Source organism: Natator depressus, chromosome 24 (assembly GCF_965152275.1).
Source record: "Natator depressus isolate rNatDep1 chromosome 24, rNatDep2.hap1, whole genome shotgun sequence".
Lineage (NCBI taxonomy): Eukaryota > Metazoa > Chordata > Testudines > Cheloniidae > Natator > Natator depressus.
Window position 1 is genome coordinate 4,607,279 of NC_134257.1, and position 24,811 is coordinate 4,632,089.

A 24,811-nucleotide genomic window follows, 5' to 3' on the forward strand; every position below is an offset into this window, starting at 1 on the left:
CAAAAGTCTTGGCACAAGGGCCTCAGCTTGTTAACTTCCACCTGCGGCCAGGTTGGAAGATTAGTTTCATTTTCATCTCTCTCACACTTCTTTCTCCTCCTCAGCAGCATGTCTGGCCACACAACCAACCTCAGGCTCAAGCTCCCAGCAATATGCTTCCTCCTCCAGCTCTTCACCATCATCCTCTTCGCTCTTTTCGTCCGCTACGATCAAGAGACCAGCGCCAGACTCTGGCACGAGGAGCTGAGCCACCACAACAAAAGCAACCGGGACAACGATTTTTACTTTCGCTACCCGAGTGAGTACAACCCATCCATGCACTCAGCTCCTGCTTCATCAGCCTAGGTCATAGAATCATAGAATATCAAGGTTGGAAGGGACCTCAGGAGGTCATCTAGTGCAACCCGCTGCTCAAAGCAGGACCAACCCCCAATTTTTGCCCCAGATCCCTAAATGGCCCCCTCAAGGATTGAACTCACAACCCTAGGTTTAGCAGGCCAATGCTTAAACCACTGAGCTATCCTTCCCCCCCAAATTCAGGAGGTCCCACCTACATTGCCCATCACCATGGTCAGATGCCATCTGTAGGAGGGGAACCCACGCGTTTCCGTGCCCCAGATGTTCCATGGCCCCTCTCTGTGACAGAGGACGCTCATCTCAAGTGCATGACACCCACAGTCTCTTAAACCCCAGATGAGCCCCCATTTATATAACAGCCACCTTCTTGGCTGATCTCTGGGATTAAACCAGGGACCTCCAGTCGTAAAATATGACCCTCTACAGCTGTATCAGACTCACAGCCTATCTATCTTAGGGGTATAAAACTGCAGCCCATCCCCATAGCATCTGAGCACTTCCACGTAAAATCAAGAGCAACAGCAGCAATCTTTGTGGCTCAGGCACCGAGGAAAGTGTGTATACATTAGAGGCCCAGAGGATCTGGGCTATGCTGACTGGTGGGTGATAACTTTCAGGGGGAATTTAAGAACTTAGAAGTGCCCCAAGCTGGTGCCCGCTGTTGGCACCCTCTTGGTTTTTCTCCTTGGTGCAGAAAGATTGTGCAGAGCATGGGAGAAGCTAGCGAGGCCGGTGCTGGACGCGTGGGTTGAAAAGCACTCAGCTTATTATCCTCCCGCGCACGGGAGTTGGTGGGCAGCGCAGCTGCAAGGCAAACGGTAATCCCTTCCCGGGGTCTTGCAATTCAGAGCTGGCCTCTGGGAAAGGCGCCTCTGTGTGCCAGGACATCCCTCGCAGAGCAGAGGCGTTTGGATGCTCGTTTGGAACCTAAAGCCTGAAAGAGGCGATTGACTTCGGGGGGAGCAGACAGTGCAGTGACATTGCTAAGCAGCTGCTCCGTGGGGGCCTGCACTTCAACAGCAAATGGTAGTCAGGGCTGGTGGATGAAGAGTCAAGGGCCTGGAAGGGAGGCATGAGGCTGCTCAGGGATTCATTCATTCCTCGGTTGAGATCTGTTCTTATTGTGGCAATCAGAGCCAGCTTAAATGCTGGGAATCACACACGGGCAACTTGCAGCACCACAGGGCACGTTTGCTCCACTTGGCCTCGTCAAAGAATAGTCTTGTGGGTCAAGGCGGTTGGCCTAGCTCGCTAGAGAACAGGGTTCAAACCCCCTGCTCTGCCACAAGATCCCTTGGGCAAATCCCTCGGGGGGCGTGTAAGCAGGTTCCGACCGCCGCCAGCTTGGGTACCAATGGCAGCGAAGCTGTGGCAGCGTGAGCTCGCTGCCTGCTTTAGCTTCGGGGGGATTGCGCCGTGGCTGCACGGCTGTCGGTACCCACGCCAGGTAGATGAATGCTCCCTGAAGCTATCGGTGCCCTCCGCCGGCAGTGTCGAACATAGCCTCAGGCTCTCTCTGCCTTGGGCTATGTCCACATTGCGATAAAAGACCCGTGGAGCACGGCTGGCCTGGACCAGCTGAGATGGGCTGGTGCGGCCATATAATATTGCACTGTAGACGTCTGGGCTGAGGCTGGATCCCAGACTCTGAGACCCCGCCCGGACGTGGGTCTACAGAACCAGAGCTCCAGCCGAAGCCCAAACATCTACCCTGCAATTGTTAGCCCCTCCGCCCTTGCCAGTTGACCTGGGCTCTGAGACGGGGTGCCGTGGGTTTTTTATTGCAGTGACATACCCTTGGTTTCCCTTCTTAAGATGGAGATGATCTCCCTTTGCCTAGTTAGAAAGGAGTGGGCTTTGCTTGACCAAAAGCTTGACAAGCAACGGTTCGAAGCACTGTAGGATGACTGGTCCATTCCCACGGACCGTGCTGTGGAAATATTGGCCCGTTACGGTTGAAACGTTAGACAGGAACCCTCAGAAATACTGGGTCACGACTAGAAATAGCAAGGCCCATGCTGAACTTTGGAAATACTCAAAGTGACTGCACAAATACTGCAGAAATCCTGGGCCATTCATTTAGAAGCCTTCCGGAGGGGTGTTAATATCCGGAGAACACCTGTTGCTTGACAGTGCATCTCTTGTAATAACCTCACACTGCACACTGCTCCTTTATCAACATAACTAACGCCTAAGCTAATAAAGGAGATCTTTGTGCTGAGCTATGCATACACTGGATTTATACGTGCTGCTAAGTAGATGGTATGCTTTTCTAGCCCTACATCTCTACTGTAGGGGAGCCTGAAGTTTAGTCTGCCAGCAAACTTGTGTCAAAACTACACCTGCCTTGCCTTCGCTACTTTCCTTTGTTGTTTGCAGTGTTGTTGCCGTATCGGTCCCAGGATATCAGAGAGAAGATACCTGAAGAAGAGCTCTGGGTAGCTCGCAAGCTTGTCTCTTTCACCAGCGGACGTGGGCCCAATAAAAGATATGACCTCGCCCACCTTGTCTGTGCTAGGATTTTAATGCTTGTTAAGAACACACCTTTTTCCCCCTGCAGCAAAGACATGCTCATAAGGAAATGTCTCTTGCTATTTGCACACACAGTCTCTAGCACAATTGGCCTCTGATCTTGGTTGAGGGCTCTAGCTGGTAGTAATCACTGCTTGGCATAGCTATACAAACAACGTATTTGTACGTATTTGTATGCTTTCCAGTCCCCTAACCATTTTCATTGCTCTCTGCAGAACTTTGCTCAATGTTCCCACACGCTGGCTGTCATCATGGGCCACTGTGGGATATACACAGTGGGGGAAAGTAGTTCCATTTCATGGGGGATTTTGATATTTCAAAACTGGGTTTCACTCCTATTTGGAATGAAAACAAAAAATTTCAAAATTCTCCATGAAAAGGAGAGGAGCCGGACCCCCAGGGCTGGATGCCTGGCCCGCTGCCCCAGTGAGCCCATTGGAACATTGGTGAAGCCAAACTGTGTCCATGGAACCTTTTGAGTTCACCGAATTGGCAATTCTGATGAAACATTGTTTGGTTGGAATTTTTCCAACCAGCTCGAATTTCTACCCAGTGTGGATCAGTCATAAACGTAACCATAGACACAACCACTTTACAGCTTAGGACCTGGCTTGTGAAAGTCACCGCGAGACTTTCTGTTGACTCCAACAGGCTTTAGATCAGGTTCTGGTTGAGAAAGGCACATGGGTTTAAATCTCCAATGTGATCTATTAATTATAATTACTATTTAGCACTATCCTACTATTATTACTATTCCTTATCTGTATTATGGTGGCACCCAGGAGCCCCAATCATGGACCAGAACCCCACAGTGCAAGGTGCTGTATGGATCCAGAACATAGAGCTTCCAATCGAAGTACCATCTAGTGCATCGTTTCTCACTGCAGACGCTTCCCTGCTCCGGTACTGACAAAGTTAGAGGTCAGTGCGCTGCTGAGGAACGCTCTTTGGAATGAGCGCGATTGCAAAACACAGGCTCGGACCACTCATGGGGATGGAAAGTCCCGTGACTGTTGTCCTGAACCAGGGTCATTAATCCTGATGTCCTGGTCAAATTGCTAAGGGCAGCCAGCAAAACCGCCAGGCCTGAAACAGATACAGTTCAGACACTTACAGGAATAATGAAAACACGCCCCCTTTGCCTTAGCTAAGGGGGCAGTATGAAATAGACTGAAACTAACACTGCAAAGCAAGTGAAAGAGAAATTAGGTTTGCAGTGTTATAGCTGTGTCAGGCCCAGGATATTAGTGAGACAAGGTGGGTGAGATCATACCTTTTATTGGACCAACGTCTGTTGGGGAGGGAGACAAGCTTTCGGGCTACACAGAGCTCTTCTGCAGGTCTGGAAAAGGTGCTTAGAGCTAGTCTACACTTGAAATGCTACAGCAGCATGGCTGTAAACACTATCTTCAGTGTAGACCCTACCTATGCCAAAGGGAGGGGTTCTCCCATTGGCGTAGGTAATCCACCTCCCTGAGAAGCGGCAGCTAGGTTGACAGAAGAATTTCTTCTAGCTCTGTCGACATGGGGACTTAGGTCTGCTTACCTACGTCGGTTAGGGTGTGGATTTATGAACACATAATTTTCTCGTGTAGGCCAGGCCGTTGTCTTTATTTCGGCCGGGTCTGCACTAGAAAATTAGCTCAGCATAACGACTCTGCTCAGGAGCATGAAAAAAATCCACACCGCTGAGTGGTGTAGTTAAGCCAACCTAACACCCAGTGTAGACAGTGCTAGGGCAACGGAAGAATTCTTCTGTCGATCTAGCGATCGCCTCTTGGGGAGGTGGATTATCCACAGTGGCTCATTCTGTTGTAGCATTTTAAGTGTAGACAAGTACCTGATTTTTAAGAGAAATTCGGGGCAATTTTGGACCAGATCTTTAGCTGGTGTAAATCAACACAGCTCCAGTGACTTCAACATAGAGTTGAGAGTCAGTGGTTACTTTTGAAAATGTTGGCCTCATGGTTCTGCAATAGTGTGTAGGGTGGCAGTATTGCCTAGCGCACAGATCACTGGCCTGGGACTCAGGATACATGGTTTCAACTCCTAGCTCTGCCAACGGACAGACGTGAACTGCTCCCCCCTGAGCCACACCTGACTCTCCTCCCCAGTCTGACACGCCTCTGCCTCTTCAGTTGGATCAAGACTCCTGCAGCCAGATGGGTCATTTTTATTTTCTCCCACCCCCTCCCCAGAGGAAAGGAAGTTGCGACCAACAGTGCTCCAGGCACAAAACCAAAAGCTCACCGGGAACCCTGCCTCTAGGCTTCCCAGGACTCCCCTTACCATGTGGATCAGCATGTCACAGCCTGCGATCCATGCCGCTTCCTGCTCTCATGGAACCCCTGCCCAGGAGGTGGGGTACGTGGATGCAGGGCTGAGACCTGCGCTGCTCGGCCTTGGTGAAGGCAGGGCAACCGCATAGCTGCAGTCAGGCTTAAGCAGGGGCGGACGTCCTACAGGTTCTCCCAGTTTCATCTGCCAACTCTTAACTCCACCCAGAGCTGAAAGAGAATTACTCACCCCCGCCCCCCCCCCCCCCCCACACACACACACACATTCAACACATACAGACATGCACTTTCTATCAGGAAAGAGGTGGCCTAGGGTACGTCTACACGACCGCAGAGCTGAAGCTGTGTGGCTGTTGCGTGGATGCTTCCGGCGTCCAGGGAAGAGATTTTTCCGTCAGTGCAGATAATCCAGCCCTCCGAGAGGCCATGGCGAGATCGATGGAAAAATGCTTCCATCAACTTAATTGCTCCTACAGTAGGGGTTAAGGAGACCTGCAGGGCGCAGAATCTTTCACAGCCCTGAGCGACGCAGCTAGGGCGACCTACGTCTCAGGTGTAGGCCAGGCCTTAGATAGCCGGGGGTAGACAACTTTTTTTTTTATTGGGCGGTGGCAGAGTTGTTGCATATTGCTTCCAGAAGCAGCTTTGTACCAGGCCTGAATTTGTCCACTTTTAATAAAGGGAGATAGACGAGCTTCTGGCCCAAGCTCGAGGTTTCTTTATTAATGCAATCTACGATGTTTTCTGGAGGAGGGTAAAGTCCCCCACAGTTGTCTACACCCACGTCTGGGCCTTGTTAGCAAAGTGTCTGAGCACCTCATCATCGTTAGTGTATTTGTCCTCACACCATCCCTGGGAAGCAGGGCAGGGCCCATTATACAGATGAGGAACTGAGGCAGGGAGAGACTTGCCCCCGGAGCACCCAGGAAGCCTGTGACAGAGCAGGGGATTGAAATCAGTCTCCCAACTCTCAGCCTAGCTCTGTGATCACTCAGCCTTCCTCACCGGTTCTTCTGTGCCATCTGAAGTAGGATTAGAACCCAGGACCATTTGCACACACGGGAGGACACTTTCCACCACGCCACTGAGCTAGGAGACCTGGCATCTCCGGGTATGTCTACGCTACAAGCAAAAACACCCCCAAACACCAACCCCCCGCCCCAAACCCCTACAGCAGTGAGGTTCAGAGCCCCCGTCAACTGACAGGCTCACGTGACGGGTAAAAATAGCCATGTAGATGTTCGAACTCAGACTGGAGCCTGGGCTCTGAGACCCTCCCTGCTCACTGGGTTTCAGAGCCTTGAGGGCCAAATGTCCTGCTATTTTTGGCCCTGGAGTGTGAGTCCAAGTCAGTTGACCCAGGATCTGAGACTTGCTGCGTGGGTCTTTTTTTGCAGGGTAGATGCCCCCTCATTCTCCACTGCCCTGTACCTTGCGCCCGCGGGCGTCCTATTTACACTAAGGCCTCTTTATTCTACTTGGGCAGCGCACAGGGGTGTCAAGCACATGTAAGTACACTGCCAGAGTGGGGTAAAGGGGCCCTGGTGTAAATCAGCATTGGGCCCCTTGGGTTGTTATTGGCACTAGTATAAAATAAGTGTAAAATGCTACAAAATCATAACTAAGCATACCAGGCTCTGAGATAGCATTTGTCATTGGTAGATCTCCCAAATGTTTCGTCATCTTTAATGTATTGATCCTCACAGTGGTAGACGCAGAGTGTCCTTTATACCATGGGCCTTTTACACCACTCTGGCAAGGGAAGCAGGATCTTAGCAGGGGTGTAATGAGTCTACTTCCTCTTTAAGACCTGCCAGACCAGCGTAAAGGGTCTTGGTGTAAATAAGCATCGGGCAGGCGCCGTTTCACACCCACTTCACACCAGAGCAAAGGACTCCCCCAGGGTGCAGGGCACCACAAGACCAGGCCCTTGCTTTGTTCCTGCATCATGAGCCTAATGCTTGTTCACCTGCAGAGTTTATATTTACTTTAGTCACTTTCCGTGCAGAGCACACGGTGGCGTGGCCGGAGGCCATGAGCGAAAGCCTGTACCTGTGACTGTCGCCAGTGTCGAGTGTTAGCTCTGTACGTTGGCAGCAGCGAGGTGACGAGACGGAGGGGCAGGTGCTACCCTGGTGTTAATCGGTGAAGTCCCATTGGCTGCCGTGGAGTGACACCGGTTTGCACCCGCGCAGGATCTTGGCACTCTGTGGGCTGTGTTAACTCCTGTGGAACGAGGGGGTGGTGAAGAAGCTGGCAGATCTCTGTGCTGGGGGTGGTGAAGGGGGAGAGTTTAAGAGAACACAGCAGACCCTGTACTCGCATAGCTCTCTGGTTTGCTGCTGTTCCTGCTATAAACCCGATTTCCGCCGCCCCCCTTCCCCCGGGCATGAAAGTTACAATCATTTTTATACCCACCCAGTGCTGATGGCTTGATTCTCATTTACACAAAGGCCCCTTTATGCCGCTCTAGCCTAGTAAAAGGTGCTTTCACACTGCCAGAGCAGTGCAAAGGGACCTTAATAGCGGAAGTGAGAATCAGGCTCATAGTGCGGTGCACATGCTTTGCATTGGTGCAAATGAAAACAGGAGGTGCTGGACCAGGGAGAATAAGACCTTCTTATTCCCAGCTGCATTTGGTGCACTGGTTTCAGAGCGATTCCACAAGTGGCTTGGCATGCCACATCTCTGCGATTGTTTTCACTGATCTAAAATCCACTGGAGTCCAGGGAGTCACTTTGGATTTACAGCTTGTTTAACTGGACGAACTGCCCACTTGGTCTATTGGTTATAGTAAGGGACTAAGAGTGATGAGAACTTGGTTCCTTTTGCAGCTCTGCCACTAACTTGCTGTGTGACCTTTGGCAAACCTCTTCCCCCGCTCTCTGCCTCAGTTTCCCTGTATTCTAAATGAGGATTATAGCAACAGTGTTGCGAACCCCATAACGGTTAAAAAAAATCATGGCTCAGGCACCCAAAGAAATCATGATATTGGCTTAAAATTGTGAGATTAAAAAACAAAAACAAAACTCTGGGTTCTATCTATCTTCTGTCTGGTTTCTGAGCCTTTAGGGTGCACTTGATTCACTTGCACTTGCAAGCTTTTCTCTGCAGACATGAGGGCTAGAAGTGGTTTTGAATTCTCCCCCCACCACTTGACTCCCAGAGCAGGGTTTTATCAAGAACAGCAAATATCACGAGGCTTGTGATAAAATCGCGAGAACTAGCAATGGTCAGTAACCGCTCCCCACTTTTGTAAGGAGAGATCTAGGCAGGAAAGGTGCTATGCGATGGCTAAGAATTATTGTCCATGTTCCCACAGTAACGCCGTGTAAGGTTCTGGGTGGAAATGTCGCCCTTACAAGTGCAACGCTGTTCATGATGCTTCTAACCAGGACTTAGGTTTTCGTAGCACTAGTCAGCCCGAGGAATTCCAAAGTGCTTTACAGAACAGGGGTCACCTGTCCCCCACTGAAATGCAGCCACGTCTGGAGTGGAGCACTGCACTTCTGATTCTTCACTTCTGAAAAGCGGGGAGGTGGGGGGAGTGGCTCCAGTTGGAATTTGTCCAGGAGACACCCCAGAGCTCTTGCGAAAGGTGTCACAGGCTCTTTAATGTCAGGACCTCGCTTTTTACTTCCCGCCTGAACGGCGGAAGAACAAAGCGGTGAGGTACAGTGTTTGCGCAGCTGCCACTCAGCGAGGTCATCGTTCCATGGGCCAGCCCCAGAGAACGGGGCCACATGGCACGTCCGTGCTCGGCGAATTCTCAAGGTCGCTTGGCTGCTCTCTTGCCCTGGATGATGGCTTCCTAGAGCCGGCTGGGGGCTGCTCTCTGTTCTGATGAAAGCAGAGGGGAAAGAAACGGTCCTGGGAAACGCTCACTGCATTTGTGCTGAGAGGATGATCTTAGCACTGCAGTCTACCTATATCCTCTGGGGTGGATTCTCCAGCTCTTCTTCCTGACAGAAAGTTCAAAAATGTTTTGAAGTTCAAAGGCAGTTTCAAATTCAGATTTAAAAAAAAAAAAAAAACGGAAACAAAAAAAAGTCAACATTTTTGTGGATTTCTCCCCTCCTGGGTTATTTTGCACCAATCCTAGAGCATGTCAAAAATCTGTCGATACTTGAGGGTTTTTTGGGGCGGGGTGGGGGGAAATAAATATTTCAGAAAATGTGTTGACAAGTTCCCTCTCCCCCGGGATCAAATCCACTTGTGATGCTTTCCCCAGGTTTCCAGGATGTCCACACCATGATCTTCATTGGCTTTGGCTTCTTGATGACCTTCCTGAAACGTTACGGATTTGGCAGCGTAGCCTTCAACTTCCTGATCGCGGCATTCGCTATCCAGTGGTCTACACTGATCCAAGGCTTTTTCCACTCTTTTCACAATGGCAAGATTCACATCGGAATAGAGAGGTGAGTGGCTGGAGGCCAGGTGGGTCATTCCCAGCTTGGCCACAGACTCTTTGCGTGACAGTGGGTAAGTCTCTGTACTTCAGCTCCCTGTTGGTAAAACTGGAAGAACAGCCCTGCTCTGGCTCCCAGGGGTTGCAAGGATAAAGGTTCAGAGGCGCTCGGATAGATGGTAACGTGGCGTGAAGTCACACATACAGCTTTCCTTCCGGGTCCAGCTCTAAGCCAGGGAGCCGCACAGATGTTCATGTCAGACATGCTTGTGATCAGAACGCCACTGTGTTGCCTCAGCCTGATTTGCTCATTTATGCAGCAGTCAAAAGTGGATTTGGCAGTAGGCATGAGAGGGCCTAGGCTGAAATCCCATGTCTGCTGCAGACTCCCCGTGTGACCTTGTCTCCCTGGGCCTCGGCTCCCTATCTGTACCATAGGGATAACAAGAGCTCATTTCTCTCGCCTCCGGGGCGGAGCGCATCTCTCCCTCTGTGTATGGACAGAACCTAGCACAATGCACTCTGATCTCAGTTGAGGCTACTGTAATACACGGAACAACAGAAGGGCTTTTTTCACTCATTAGATCGAGACTAGAAAGGACCAATAGATCATCTGGCCTCCTGCAGACCACAACACCGGCTGGGTAATTTCACAGATGCGAAACCCTCCAGCTCAGTTCTTAGCCCTTCCACCCACTCGTTAGATGAGCCTAGCATTTCTGTTCCAAAGTCTCCAATCACACCTGCTAACCGATTCTGCCGTTCCTTCTCTGGAAAGCTTTTCTCTTGGGGACCCTTGTGAATTTCCCAGACTGTCAAATGCACAATCTTCTCCGTTATCCATTAAACTACCTGGAGGCTGAAATTCACCCAGGTGCAAGGGTCCCTGCACCTTTTAAATCTAGAGGAAACTGGTCTTGTGTTGGCAATCTGCCCGGGGTAACAGTCTCCTGCAACCTGTTCTACTTTCTTCACTATTCCTGCTAGCATGATCAATGCCGATTTCTGCTCCGGAGCTGTCCTGATCTCCTTCGGAGCAGTTCTGGGCAAGACAAGCCCCATCCAGCTGCTGTTGATGGCCTTGTTTGAAGTCACACTCTTTGGTATTAATGAATTCGTCCTGCTCAGCGTCATTGGGGTAAGTCACACTTTTCATGGCTCTTCCGTTCCCCAGAGGAAGGACTGTTCTAAGCTGGGTCACAGCATGGTCGTCAAGCTGAGCAAATACCTGACTTGTTGGTTCAGTGGCTAAATAAAATTTAAAAAATTGTTTTGGGTCAAACTAAACATTTAATTTGACCCAAAACGTAATTATTTTCATTTAGTTTTTGGGTGGTTTTTATCCCCACCTTTATTTTTAAATAAATCTAGCTATGTTTTCTTGCAAGCATTTAAAACTGTTTTTAAAATAAAATTCCAGGAAGCTTCCAAATGAAAAATAGTTTTCAAGTCAAATGTTTAGATTTCTAAAGATTTTTTAGGGCTCCCTCCCTTCCCCTGCTCACCAAAGCCTTCGACAAAACCGACATGAATTCGCAAAACATTTCAATATTGTCGAATCCGCATTTCTTTGCTGAGCGCGGTTGGGCTGAAAACATGCTTCCCAATGGTGGTACAGATTGTATTACCTCCTGCCCCCTTTTCAGCACCATCCTTTGCTTCCTGTACCAACCAGGCAAAGGATGCTGGGGGCTCCATGACCATCCACACCTTCGGGGCTTATTTCGGATTGATGGTTTCGCGGATCTTGTATCGGCCCCAGCTGGACAAGAGCAGACAGAGGGAAGGCTCCGTGTACCATTCAGATCTCTTTGCTATGATCGGTAAGGACTCGGAACACACGTAGCTCGAGCCCCGGATGGGGCCAAAATAACATCTGACGAATCAGAAAACTATGTCTGTGGTATTTTTAGGGGGCTTTATCTTGAGACCCCCTTGCTCAGATGACTCCAAATTTGGACCCTTAGCCCTGTCCCAGTGTGACATTACCCAGGGTACCGTCTGGACCACTGAACAGCTGCTGGAACCACTCCCCTCTTAGTTCAATTCTTCGAGAGTTGTTGATGTCATGAGCAGAGGAGGCCTCTGTCTCTCTCTTATACCAACCTCCCCTCTCTGAGGATTACTCCTGACTGGGGTGCAGGCGACAAGTAGCTTCTTGGGGACATACGGGTTGAACTCTCTCTGTGATGACATGTGAATTTCTTGTTTACACCTTCATGTTGCTGAAGAATGGCTGCTTAAGCCAGTGACAGCTCTTTAACACCTGGCTGGGGTGCTAATGCGTCTTTGAAGAACTGGTTTGGACCTGCCTTTTTAGCTCTGGAACACGTTACAGCAGTGGCTCTCAAACTTTTTTTCCTGGTGACCCCTTTCACATAGCAAGCCTCTGAGTGTGACCTCCCTTATAAATTAAAAACACTTTTTTATATAGTTAACACCATTATAAATGCTGGAGGCAAAGCAGGGTTTGGGGTGGAGGCTGATGGCACGTGACCCCCCATGTAATAACCTTGTGACCCCCTGAGGGGTCCCAACCCCCAGTTTGAGAACCCCTCTGTTACAGCAATGTTATATAGTAGAAACTTATAACTTACCATACAATATTGATACACATATTTTACCAGAACAATAATGTTCAGCGGGATATGAGTTTTCCAATGATCTCTCACAAGGCATGCTTTGTACAAAATATATTAGAGTCTTGTAAAAGTGGTGACCATAACAGTATAGACTGGCACAGACACAGTACAGCAAGTTTCAAAACAATCCAAGCAAGCATGTGTATTTTAGGGCACTTAGAAAAGTCCTTTGTTAAACAGTAAACAACTCTCTGAGTAAACAGCTGGGTGAATAGCTGATTTGTCTGCTCAGCAGCAGTTCTTGGGGGGGAGGGGGGGAGAGTTTATGTCAAACCAAACCTGAAAATTCCATCAGAAAAGTCAAATTTTGAGTCTTTTCTAGAGCGTGGATTCGAACCCAACATTTTCCCCTCCGAATTTTCCATAAACTTTGTGTGTGTGTGGCGCTTTTTGTTGAAAAATCAGAAACTGAAAATTTTTGGTAAAAGTGTTTTGGGTTTTGATTTAACCGAAATCCAACACTTAGTCTTTCATTTTCTGTTTTTTTCAATGGAAAAAATAGGACATTTCAACCCAGAAGAAAAGCGTGTATGCCCATTTACATTTTGGTCAAAGACCCATTTTCCATCATAAAAAGTTGTTTTGACGACAAGCGGCTTTTGATCAAAGCAAAAGCATTCACAGAACATTCCCCATCAGCTCTGTGGGAGATTCCCTACCTTCCAGATCTGCTTTCAACTCCTAATTCCTTCCCATGCAGGAACAATCTATCTATGGCTCTTCTGGCCAAGCTTCAACTCTGCCATTACAGCTCATGGCGACGACCAGCAGCGGACAGTCATGAACACCTATTTCTCCCTGGCCGCTAGCACGCTGGCCACCTTTGCCACGTCAGCCCTCATCAATGGGGAAGGCAAACTGGACATGGTGAGTCAACTCACTGGCAGCTCTGTCTTTTTGCTGCTGACTCCCCAAGCACGGGCAGTGGATGAACCCTACCTTCGGGGAGGCTAGCCCCCAGGCCCGCCCCTTCCTCCCAAGGGCACGCCTGAGCCCCGAGTCCACCACCCTCATGACCGGCCTGATCCCCGAGCCACCGCTGGCCATCGTCTGGAGCTGAGCCCTTGCTGGCTTCAGGAGAGAAGAGGACCAAGGGGGAGGCCTCAGGGGGGCCATGGCCTGGGTTAGGGGAGGCTTAGCCTCCTTTGGCCTTCGATACCCACCACCCATACCCCCAAGTCTCCTGCCAGACACATTTCCCCCTTCCAATGAGAACCTCAGTCTTTTGGCCGTGTGGACTCTGCTACGCACCCCCGATGCTCTGCAGGAGAGGAGCCCTGAGCCTGGCAACCTGCAGAGATGCACAAGAGTGGGGTTCCCTTTGTGCAGACCTGCCTTGCCGGGACCATCCTTCCCAAGATGGTGGACAGGTGAGCAGGTGGGATTATGGGTGTCACAGTTGAGGATGCCTGTATTTCCCCCATCGTGGTCCACCAGGCGCTCCCAGTTCCCCAGCCCTCACATCGCTTGGGGAGAGACCCCCGTCTCTCTCCTTCCTGACTGAGGGTTTTCCAGGCTGCATTGTGATATTCCCAGCAAGCCAGTCAGGCTGCACAAGCAGCCTCTGGAGACAAAGCAACGAGCAGCGTAATTGCTCGCAGTTATGTTACCACCCAACGCTTTCTAAGCAAGTGTATTTATTCTTAAGGTAGCAGCATTACAGAGAAAACTTATTTAAAACAATACAAGAACTTACCCACACTCTGAAAGGCTCACTAGAGCCCACTCCAGCCTCGGGCTCTGGGAGGTGTCAGTCCTTCAAAACCCCCAATCAGGTTTTCCCCGTGGTTATAAGTTCACACCTGTGTCAGTTCACCGCCGCCATGAACAGTTCAGCCTCTCCTTTATACAGCTTGGGCCTTTCATCTTGTCCTCACGTACCAGGCCGTCAGCAGGCAGTGACGCGATCTTCAGGGTGTAGCTTCAAAAGGCTGGGTTTTGGTGTAACTGGCGGTGGGGAATTTGCATTCCTTGCCCCCTAGCTATTCTCCAGGAAAACCACTTAGCACTTTCTGTTCTAAAAGTCCATTCCTGTCTGGCACATTGGTCATTATAGTCATTTCAAGCCCCAGGTCTCACATCTGTCACATTTGCCCCCCGCCCCTTGAGAGGTTACAAATAAATCTCAGCCCACAACACCACAAACCATTCATTTAATACAAGGGAGCCCAAAGAGACAAACTTAATTCAGTAAAACTCCCAAGGATATTGCCAGAGGCAGCAAGGAAGGATGGCCTAGTGTTTAGGACATTAGCCCTATAGCTTGGGAGACCTGAGTTCTATTCCCTCCTCTGCTACAGACTCACTCTGTGACCTTTGGCAAGTCACTCAGTCTCTGTGCCTCAGTTTCCCTATCTGCACAATGGGGCAATAGCGCTGCCCTACCTCACAGGGAGATTGTGAGGATAAATACACTACAGATTGAGAGGTGCTCTGGTGCTGTAGTGATGAAGGCCACATAAATACCATTGGTAGATACTATGGGGACAGTTCCTCTCCCTCTGGGCCTTCTAAGATCTAAGATTCCCCTTTCGAGGGGCTGCTGTTTTGAACTGTGCCTTCCAGACGCAACTTTGAAATTCTTCCCAACTTTCTCACCACCTCTCCTTCCAGTCTTCATCGCACCTGACCAGCGGCAGGTGCGGGAGTCTGCACTGAGCTCCTCCCCCCATGCTCTCTCTCTAGGTCCATATTCAGAATGCAGCCTTAGCCGGCGGGGTCGTGGTCGGGACGTCAGGCGAGATGATGCTGACTCCATTCGGTGCCATGATTGCTGGGTTTCTGGCTGGGCTCGTTTCTACTCTGGGCTTCAAATTCCTCACGGTAAGTCCCGTCGGCGACGTCTACGCAGCACGCCTCTTGCCACGGCGAGGAGGGTCCGCGGAGCTACCTGAAAAGCAGGCGGTGGTCACACAGCGGTGTGTAGCTTCTCCTGCCAGGGAACAGGAGGAAGCGACGGGCTGTGTAGACAGGGAAGGCCCTGCTTGGGCACGTAGAAAGCCGTGTAGGGTCCACACCCACAGAGGCCAGGTGTGTCTTTACTTGCCTGAACGGTGCCTTGCAACCTACACTGGTCGTTATACCCATGCGGGGGGCATGTTGTGCAGGTACTCTACCCACGACGGACAGGAGCGTGTGGTGTGTACGTACCTTTAATGTGGGGCCTGATCCTCATTGGCAGTAAGGCCCCTTTTCTCCAGCACGCCAGCCAGGGCCCTCAAAGTGGGTGAAAGTTTCATTTCTGCCCGCTGTGCTGGACCGTGGGGTCAGTGAGACTCAGGCCTTCCAGCAAGGCCCTCGCCCTCCTCTGCACAGGGAAAAGGAACTGGAGCAGCATAAAGAGGCCCTGAAACCCCAGCTGGGGCCAGGGGAGGTTTCCTCCAGCGCCGGGACCGTGGAAGACAGCCACCCTGCTGCCTCTGCCTCGCTACCCCCAGCATCGGGTGTGCCGTGGGGGCCAGGCCTCAAGAACAGCCCTGAAGCCCGGGGGTGGGGACTGCTGGGGCTTAAACCATGTCTGGCGGTGGCGCATAGGGTACACGTGGCTACGTGCCGCAGCGAAAAGCAAGCTGCGTCCACACTGCAGCGTGCAGGTGGCAGTGAACGGCTCTGGCCGGGGGGAAGACAGCGGGGACAGGCTCCTCCAGCAGCGGGAATGCTACCTTGTGCGTGCAGAGAACCGTGTAGGGTTTGTACTGGAAACATACCCACAGGGGTCAGGCGCGTCTTTCCTTTGCCTGCCTAAGCCCTGCCTTGCCATCGACACTGCTATTTGAACCTGCGCAAGGGGGAGGGAGGAAGCCATCTATGTACTCTCCACACTGCTGTGAGAAGCGTCCCGCATAGACGTGCCTTTAGACAGGCCCCCAGGGATGTCTCAGTGACAGCAAGGGGCTTTCCAGCCGCCGGGGCAGTCCAGAAAGGTTGCTTAAAGCCCTCCCACCCCCTGCACTGCGCCTCTTAGATACCCACTGCAGAACTCGTGCCCTGAACGTGCCTCTAGCCCTTCATGTCCTCACAACCCCTCTGTGCTCTCCACAGCCCATCCTGGACGCCAGACTAAAAATACAGGACACATGCGGGGTCCACAACCTCCACGGGATGCCGGGCGTCCTGGGTGCTCTCCTGGGAGCTCTGGTGGCAGCTCAGGCAACACAAGACGTCTACGGGGACGGGTGAGCACCGCTCGGCATGCCAGTCTCACTCATTTTGGGGGGAGAGGGGGAAGGAGGGGAAGAGACCATCCTTCATCCCAACCCTTCCCCCCCAGTGGATTCCTTGATTTCGATTGTAAATCGCTTCCCACCCGATGCCGGTGACGGAGTGGGTGGGAGGTGACATCTAGGCAGCTCCATGCACCCCAGGCATTGAGCGTGCACGGTTCACTAACACACCACCCTGTCCTCTGCTCACTAACTCCATACGGCCACCGAGAGGCCGAGAATCACTGCACGGCTATTCCCTGAGAGACGGTATTTCTATAGCAGCCGTTCGCCATCTTTTCAGTACCAAGAACCCCCTTCCTGTGTACCAGCACCAGAAGGTCAGTGTGTATTATGGAAAGGGCAGGGCAGTTCCTATCCCCTCCCCCGACACCTGTTCGCAACCCTGCTCAGGGCATGGTGGGGAATAGCCCACATATCGAAGACCCAGGCTTTACAGCGAGACTTAGCAACGTACGACTATGTTTTAATATGGTCGCTGGATAACACAGAGGGTTATTTTAAAGCATTTTTTTTCAAGTTATCTATTTACTTGTTCACAGTTGTGGGGAAGTTATGGGGGGTGGACAGACCACAGAGGCCGTCAGACAGTCATTAGTTAACGAGAGTAGACGCGGAGATGCAGGAAGTTGAAGCTTTAGAACTCGAAGGCGCAAAGAGTCAGCGGCACGTGGCAAAATGTACAGATCAACAGCCTGAAATCAAATTCTTAAGCAGCGTTTTTGTTTTTCTTACTTTGCCCAGCTGTAAATTTCAGTCATCAGATATTTACTAACATTGACAGCCAAGCCTATCTATAGCACCTTCCAACCCTGGGTGCTTTACTCACACTAGTTCTGCCTCGTAACGCAACCCCTGGGAGAAGGACATTATTATTGCAGTCATATTGACGGGGAAACCGGAGCATGGAGAGGTGAAGGGAATTGCTGCTCAGTGGCAGGACTACCCACTGCTGTGGACAGTAAGCTCCCCCTCCAGCAATAGATGCGTCTGATCCACCCCCAAAAAGCCCCTGTCAGGGGACAAGCAGTGAGTGAGCTCCAGAGGTCGAGGACTGTCCAAATCCTCCACACCCCTAGCACTGCACCCTTTCTGCTGCCTCTGAACCCTTCTGTATCTAGGCAATCCTCCACGGTTACATCTCTATGGCTTCATTAGCTCCACAGTAGCAAAACATCAGTCCCTGAAGCCGCACTGAGCACCCACAACCTGGCTTTGATGCTGGCCCACGGGCAGGGTTTGAACAGGTGACGTTCAGCACTAGGAGCAGACGGGCTACAGCTCAAGCTAATGGAGTAACTCCATTGACTTCCAGCAGCAGTAGATTCTTATCCCTTTAAATGAATCAGGCGTGTGATGGGGACAAGGCCTTACCTTGGTCAGCATGAGTTACAGGAGTTCCCAACACATTCCTGGCTCTTGCCGGTCTTGCAGGATGGCCGACGTGTTCCCTTTAATTGCCAACGGAAGCCGGACGGCAAAGTACCAGGGAGCCTACCAGTTCTTCGCGTTACTCATCACGCTGGGGTTCGCGGTGGTCGGAGGGAGCCTCGTGGGTGAGCTTTGTGCCTGTTGATGGGGCATCATTTCACTGTGGTCACAGTACTGCGGGCAGAAACATAGACTTTTATCCTCCACCCCTGCTCTGCTCGAGGCCCTGCCCCCACTCTGCTCCCTCTCCTGAGGCCCTGCCCTTGATCCATCTCTTCCCAACCCGGCTCTGCCCCTGCCCCGAGGCTCCCACCCGCTGCTCTCCGCCCGCCCTCAAGCCCCGCTCCCAGCTGCCAAACAGCTGATCGGTGGTGCCCCACTTTTTATTGTGGGTGCTCCAGCCCCAGAGCACCCACGGAGTCGGCACCTAGAACTCCAGGAACATCCCATGGTAACGTTGCTACAGGGCTTCAGGACCACAAAATGCAGCATTTTTGGTTTGATTCAATAGCAGTTATTGATGGTGCAGTAGCACAGATCTCGGCAGAGATCAGGGCCCCATTGGGCTAGGCACCACACGTGGGTATAACAACCGATGGCCTTGGACCTGAAGACTTTGCAGTCTAAATAGACAAGACAGAATCATTATCCCCATTTTGCCAATAAGAGAATGAAATGAGACCCAGATCCTCAAAGATATTTAGGTTCCTAAATCCCTTTCAAGATTTGGGCCTAAAGTGACTTGACTAAGGTCACACAAGGAGTCTGTGGCAGAGGAGAGAATTGAACCCAAGTCTCCCGATTCTCAAGTCGAGTACTTTACTATTATTAATTATTTGTGTTGTGGTAGCGTTTTGGAGTTCTAGTCACAGACAGGCCCCCAGGGCACTAGGCACTGTACAGACACAGAACATAAAGGAGCTTATAATTCTCTCTTAAGTAGCGTCTACACATCGAAATTAGTTCTCCATAAATCCCTATTAAATACTATAACCACTGAGTGCCAAACCCCTGTCTGGCCACTAGAGGTCAGCATAAACCAAGGCGTTGGGAAATCAGCAGCTGTTAAAAACTCTAAGTTTTTCATAGTTGAGTAGTTGAAGTTTGACATCCAAAATACAGGCAACAAAATAAGTGGGCCTGATTTTCAGTGGTACTGGGCCCTGGCTGCTCCCACTGGCTACAAGAGGAGCTGCAGGTGACCAGTACTTCTGAAAAGAGACTGCAGAATGGGACGAACTTTTCCCCTCACCCCTCCTTTTACGTTCCCCAGGAACGATTTTGAAAATCAGGGCGCTTGGGTCCCCTCCAGACACACAGTGCTTCGAGGATCAGATCTACTGGGAGGTAAATCCTTGATTTCGTCTTCTTTCCGCAAGGTCCCACAAGCAGCAGAGGCTGATCCCTGGGGTTCGTTTGAAGAGCCGTAGCAGACTGAGCGCCACATATGACTTATTTCACCATAGCACTTAGCAGCTAAGACCAGGATCAGGGCCCCATGAGCCAAGGGGCTGCACGTACACATAGTGAGACCCAGGCCCTGCCCAGATGAGCTTTGCCACCTAACTAGGCAAAAAAATGATCCACTCCATTTGACAGATGTGGACTGAGACGCTGAGGGGAAAAGGCCCGGTTTTTCCAAAGCGCTCAGCAGCTGCCTTTGCTTTGTAAAGTCGCCAATGGGAGCGCTTGAAAACGTAGCCCCAGGTGATTTGTCCAGAGTCACGGGGCAAATCTGGAGCAGAACTGGGAATTGAACCCTGGTCTTTTGAGTCCCAGGCCAGAGACTTAAACAAAAAATCAGCCATGACAGAGACAGTGGCTGGGAGCCAGAAACCTTTAAGTGGGTCCCCTCCCAGGACCGTAGGGCGCTGGGAAATAGGTGCATTTGCCCTGAAACTGCCACCGACATCCTAACACTCACCTTCTCCATAATAGGAAAAGAGTTTCCCAATCACTGTGTCTAATGCTAACACATGCCCTCAGCTGGTGCCACTTGCTGTATTATGGTCACCATCAATGCCCAGAGTCATGGTTCACAGTCAGCATCTCTTCCGCGCAAGGTTTCTGATTGTCCCCAGCTGGTCTGAGCAGGAAAAAACCCAGTGTCACCCTGTGTCTCTGGTTTCATCCAGGTCCCTGAGGATCATCAGGATGGGTACATGATGGCTGTGAACTCCGAGGACCCCGAAAGGAGTGCAAGCGTCTAATGGGATTTCCCTCTCTGGCTAGGCTCTGCGTCGGCACACCTCAGCCTGCTAACCACGTGGGCCCACCTGATTCAAGCCATCCAGTATAGGGGGAGATTTCCTGAGCATCTGCCAACTGCAAGGGGTGTTAGTGTGGACTTAGCCTGAGTTGTGGACAGAGGAGTAGCAGCTTGTGATGGGAGGAAGGAAGCCAGGCCATGGTCTCCACCCCATCCCACCTCCTCTTGCAAGGATCCCCGCGTCAGGACTGTCCCTGCCCATCTACCCCATGCCTGGAATACGAAGCGAATGGAAACCAGGATCAACGTTCCCATGGGGCTAAAGCCCTCTTCACCCCCATTCAGCCTCACTCGCTGTCCAGGCTCCTTTCCAGAGAAAAGGAAGGCGTGGGAGGCTAGACTGAGAGATCTGGGTTCAGTTCCAGGCTTGGTCAGAAGCCCGGTGTGAGATCAGGCCAGTCTTTTAGGCCTGGCGTACTCACCGGCGTCACTGAGCTGATGCAAACTGAGTGGATTCTCTTATTTTGGTTTAACAGTGGCCGATCTTAAACCTGCTCCTCGTTGATTTCAGTTAAATCAAAATAAAGCGCTCCCACTGAAAGGGTCACCTCCATCCAGCCTTGGGCACTGGTATAAAACACACACCTTTGGCTTAACCAGTGCAGCTCTGCCTGCAGGCAAGCCCTTCCTCCCTCTGGGCCTCAGTTTCCCCTCTCTGTATTAAAAACGAATCCTTCCTGAGCTGTTTAGATCTTCGGGCAGGGACTCTCTCTCACTATGCGTCTGTGCAGTACTCAGTCCAATGAGGCCCTGGAGGTGCTACCGTGAAAGTAACTAATCATTCAAGAAGTCTTGAAAGACAGGTCAAAAGCCTTCTCTATCAGCCCAAGAGAGAGGTGCCTAAGATGTGTCCATCTGAAGTGCCATGGATACAACAGGAGTCTGTAAAAAGGCTGCGGTTAAAACAAACTGTTGTCCCCATTTTCTTGCCTTGACCATGGGATTTAGGCTGGCTCTACATACAGATTTTCTACCAGCTCTGCAGAAACTGGTGGCTAGGGGTGGGGTTCGTTTTTAAACGGAGCTATCCCGGAGCCCAGGAGCAGTGGAACAGGGGTGCAGCAGCTCTTGCTGGCTTGAAGGAATAATAGCAACCGAACGTCTGGCTTCCATCGTAGGCAGGATTTACCCTTTGGTTCAATGGCTCGCAACGCCTGCACTATACAATTGTCCCTGCCTGGACAACCCCTACAATGGATACAGCTATACCAGTACCAAGGCACCTCCTGCCAGTACAGTTTATATTCCCCTGGGGGGCCACGAGCAGGTTTCAGGGGGTCCGCCAAGCAGGGCCAGCATTAGACTTGCTGGGGTCCAGGGCAGAAAGTCAAAGCCCCACCGCATGGGGCGGAAGCCTGGGGTCCCAAGCCCCGCCACCTGGGGGTGAAGCCTGAGCAACTTCGCATCGTGGCCCCCCCTGTGGCGTGGAGGCCCCAGGCCATTGCCCTGCTTGCTACCCCCTAACGCCGGCCCTGGCTTTTATAAGCAGAAAAACAGTTGTTGGGGCACAAGTGGGCCGTGGCGTTTTTATAGCCTGTTGTGGGGGCCCCAGAAAGAAAAAATGGCGGCGATCCCCTGCCCTGTAGAGCACCTCCATACTGGCGTAACTGCGTCCACACGTGGGCCTAATGGCAGAACTAGACCAGTTTAGGCCTGCTGGACGCACCGCTGACTTAAACTGCACACGATTGGGCTCGCGGAACGTACTGTCACCCCATTAAGAGCCACGTCTGACGAGGTTATTAATAAATCACTTTATTTTTAAAAACAATGCAGGGGACTGAGATATACCAAACCACAAGGAAATAAATTAGTCTTTTATTGAGAACGATTCCGTTCTTTGTTCGGGGGGAAACATGGCCCAACGGATGGGGCGTGGTTCTATTCCTTGCTGTGCTACGGGGTGACCTTGGGCAAGTCACTTCCCTGCTCGGTGCCTCAGTTTCCCCATAGCCACTATGGGGATTATGATCCCATGCCACCCTTACAAAGTGCTTTGAGATCGATGGATGAAAAGAGCTAAGTGTTATTATACAGTGTACTGGGGTACTCGGCTTGGTCACATATCTGCACAAAAGGTTTTGAACAAAAAAAGTCCTTAGAATTTTCAATGAAACAAATCTGAACCAAAACTATTGTGTGTTTTCTGACTTTCCCCCTCTTTCAGCCTTTTCCAGTGGGGGGGAGGAAAAGGGGGGGAAGAAAATCCACACACCCCAGCAAAATGTAGGGACGCCACACACACAAGATTCCAATGAAATGAAACTACATTCTGTTTTCAACTTTGCTCCCCTTTGTCAAAGAATTAAAGTTTAGAAGGGAAGGTTTCTTAGGGGAAGGGGGATATTCCACAGCTTCTAGGACACACTGTGAATGTATGTTTTATTTCTGAGCCACTGAGCAGCAGAGAGCGCTGTAGCCTCGGACACATGGCGCACGTCTACACTGCAACAAAAGGCTTGTGGCAGAGAGTCCCAGAGGCCGGGTCAACCTCCAGTTTGTGCCGTGGGGCTCAGAATAGCAGTGTAGGAATTGCTGCTCAGGCTTGTAACCTGGGGTTACAAGTGCTGGACTCCCATGGGAGTTGGGCACCTAAATATCTTTGAGGGTCCAGGCCTCAGTGGTACAAGCTAGAGGTGGAAATTGGGGGGGGGGGGGCACAAAGCAGCATGTGAACCTAGAGAGGAGTCCCGGGACAGCCAGTGAGACAGATTTCTCTACTGCAAGTGTCCTGAGTACGTGAGAAAGAAATTTCTGCAGATCACCAGGAATTGTAAGAGAAAATGGAAAAGTGACCTGGAACAACTCTGCCCAGCCCTGCCAGCGAATGAGAGCCCTGTGAGACGTAGCAACCTCAGGTGCAACGCAAAGGATCAAACCCCATCCTGGGGAGGTCGAACTTGTCCCTATTGTAGCCAGGAGCTGATCACATTTCCTCTTCCTCCTGCCTCTCCCCACAGCTGAAAATCAAAGTTTATCATGGGAAAAAAAACCACCCAAAACCTGGAACATTTTCGGCCCCAAATTAATTTTTTTTTTCAGGTTTTTGATTTTCCAACACACCTGCCGCCACATTCCCCACAGAAAGCAGACAGGTTCCAGGAAAATTTTCATTGTGCCTCAAACCCAATTTCCCATAAAAAAAAACAATTGGATGGAAATGTTTTTCCCCCAGCCCCCTTGGGGGCAGGTCTGCCTTCTTACACAGTACATCTACCCTGCGAAGGAAAACCCATGGCATCAAGCCTCGGAGCCCTGCCCACTTGTCTTGGGCTCACAGGGCTAAAAACAGTGGTGCAGACATACCCAGGCTCTGAAACTCGGCAGTACACCTTTTTCTGTTCAGTGTAGACATGCCCTTTGGCACCACTTTGCCTGGCTCCTCCTGCTCACTCAACTGGAATCACAGAAGATTAGGGCTGGAAGAGACCTCAGGAGGTCATCTAGTCCAATCTCTGCTCAAAGCAGGACCAACACCAACTAAATCCTCCCAGCCAAGGCTTTGTCAAGTCGGCCCTTAAAAAACCTCTAAGGATGGAGATTCCACAACCTCCCTAGGTAACCCATTCCAGTGCTTCACCACCCTCCTCGTGAAATAAGTTTTCCTAATATCCAACCTAGACGTCCCCCACTGCAACGTGAGACCATCGCTTCTTGTTCTGTCATCTGCCACCACTGAGAACAGCCGAGCTCCATCCTCTTTAAAAACCCCCTTCAGGTAGTTGAAGGCTGCTATCAAATCTTCCCTCACTCTTCTCTTCTCCAGACTAAATAAGCCCAGTTCCCTCAGCCTCTCCTCATAAGTCATGTGCCCCAGCCCCCTAATCATTTCCGTTGCCCTCCGCTGGACTCTCTCCAATTTGTCCACATCCCTTCTGTAGTGGGGGGAACCAAAACTGGATCCAATGCTCCAGGTGTGTCCTCACCAGTGCCGAATAGAAGGGAATAATCACGTCCCTCAATCTGCTGGCAATGCTCCTAGTAATACAGCCCAATATGCCATTGGCCTTCTTCTCATACCCAGCGTCTCGTCCACTGTAATCCCCAGGTCCTTTTCTGCAGAATCCAGAGGCTTCTTCCAGCAGAGGGTGCTCCTTGCCCATCAAGGCTGCAGGGAATCGGTGCTGTGGATGGAGCAGGGCTGTACTGCATTCCCCTCTCTCATCAATGGGGACTTTGTTTCTTAGCAGCCTCATCTCCCCCCTCCAGCATGCAGAACTGATGTCTGGCTAGGGACATCCCTGCAGCTAATCGCTGGCTGTTCACTCAGCCGGAGGAAGCGGTTATCTCCAGCCAGAAGGGCATCAAGCTCCCATCTAGGCTCTTCCACCACCTCCACCCCGACCCCTGTCTGTGCCCTAACTGCCTGTCTGGACTAATGTCGCTTCCCTCCTCTCTCTGGCCTCCCTGCACCCCACCGCACGTGTTCTCCCCACCCACCTATCCTGGCCATGTCCCTTCAGGAGCCCTGCTCCAGCTCCGCATCGCTGTCGAACCTGCCATCCTGGTGGCCACGGCCCGTTTCCGAGTCTCTCCTCTGACGCCCAGTCACGTCCCCCTACAACGGCCACCAGCTGGCCCCCGTCTCTTGTTAAGTGACTCCATTCCTTGTCCCTGCTGGCCACCATGCCAGAGACTTCCTCTGGTCCTGC

General features: G+C 51.2%; 1 protein-coding gene and 1 long non-coding RNA gene across 3 annotated transcripts; one reads left to right on the forward strand and one right to left on the reverse strand.

The window, feature by feature from the left end:
- The first annotated feature begins 21 nt into the window (after positions 1 to 21).
- RHBG (Rh family B glycoprotein) lies at positions 22 to 22,233 on the forward strand. Of its 2 annotated transcripts, XM_074938115.1 has the most exons (10): positions 22 to 298; positions 9,418 to 9,604; positions 10,582 to 10,732; positions 11,270 to 11,417; positions 12,937 to 13,103; positions 14,922 to 15,059; positions 16,278 to 16,411; positions 17,894 to 18,015; positions 19,164 to 19,237; positions 20,026 to 22,231. In XM_074938115.1, exons 1-10 carry the CDS (start codon positions 109 to 111, stop codon positions 20,098 to 20,100), a joined length of 1,386 nt encoding a protein of 461 aa, XP_074794216.1. In that variant the 5' UTR covers positions 22 to 108; the 3' UTR covers positions 20,101 to 22,231. The 2 variants fall into 2 exon arrangements, with proteins under 2 accessions (XP_074794216.1, XP_074794217.1); XM_074938116.1 differs by lacking the exon at positions 19,164 to 19,237 and having other exon boundaries at positions 20,026 to 22,233.
- LOC141976952 (uncharacterized) lies at positions 13,941 to 24,467 on the reverse strand. Its single transcript, XR_012636163.1, has 3 exons — positions 24,086 to 24,467; positions 17,834 to 18,064; positions 13,941 to 15,126 (listed from the first exon to the last, which is right to left on the reverse strand). It is a non-coding gene; the product is annotated as an uncharacterized LOC141976952 (long non-coding RNA).
- Between the last annotated feature and the right edge of the window lie 344 nt (positions 24,468 to 24,811).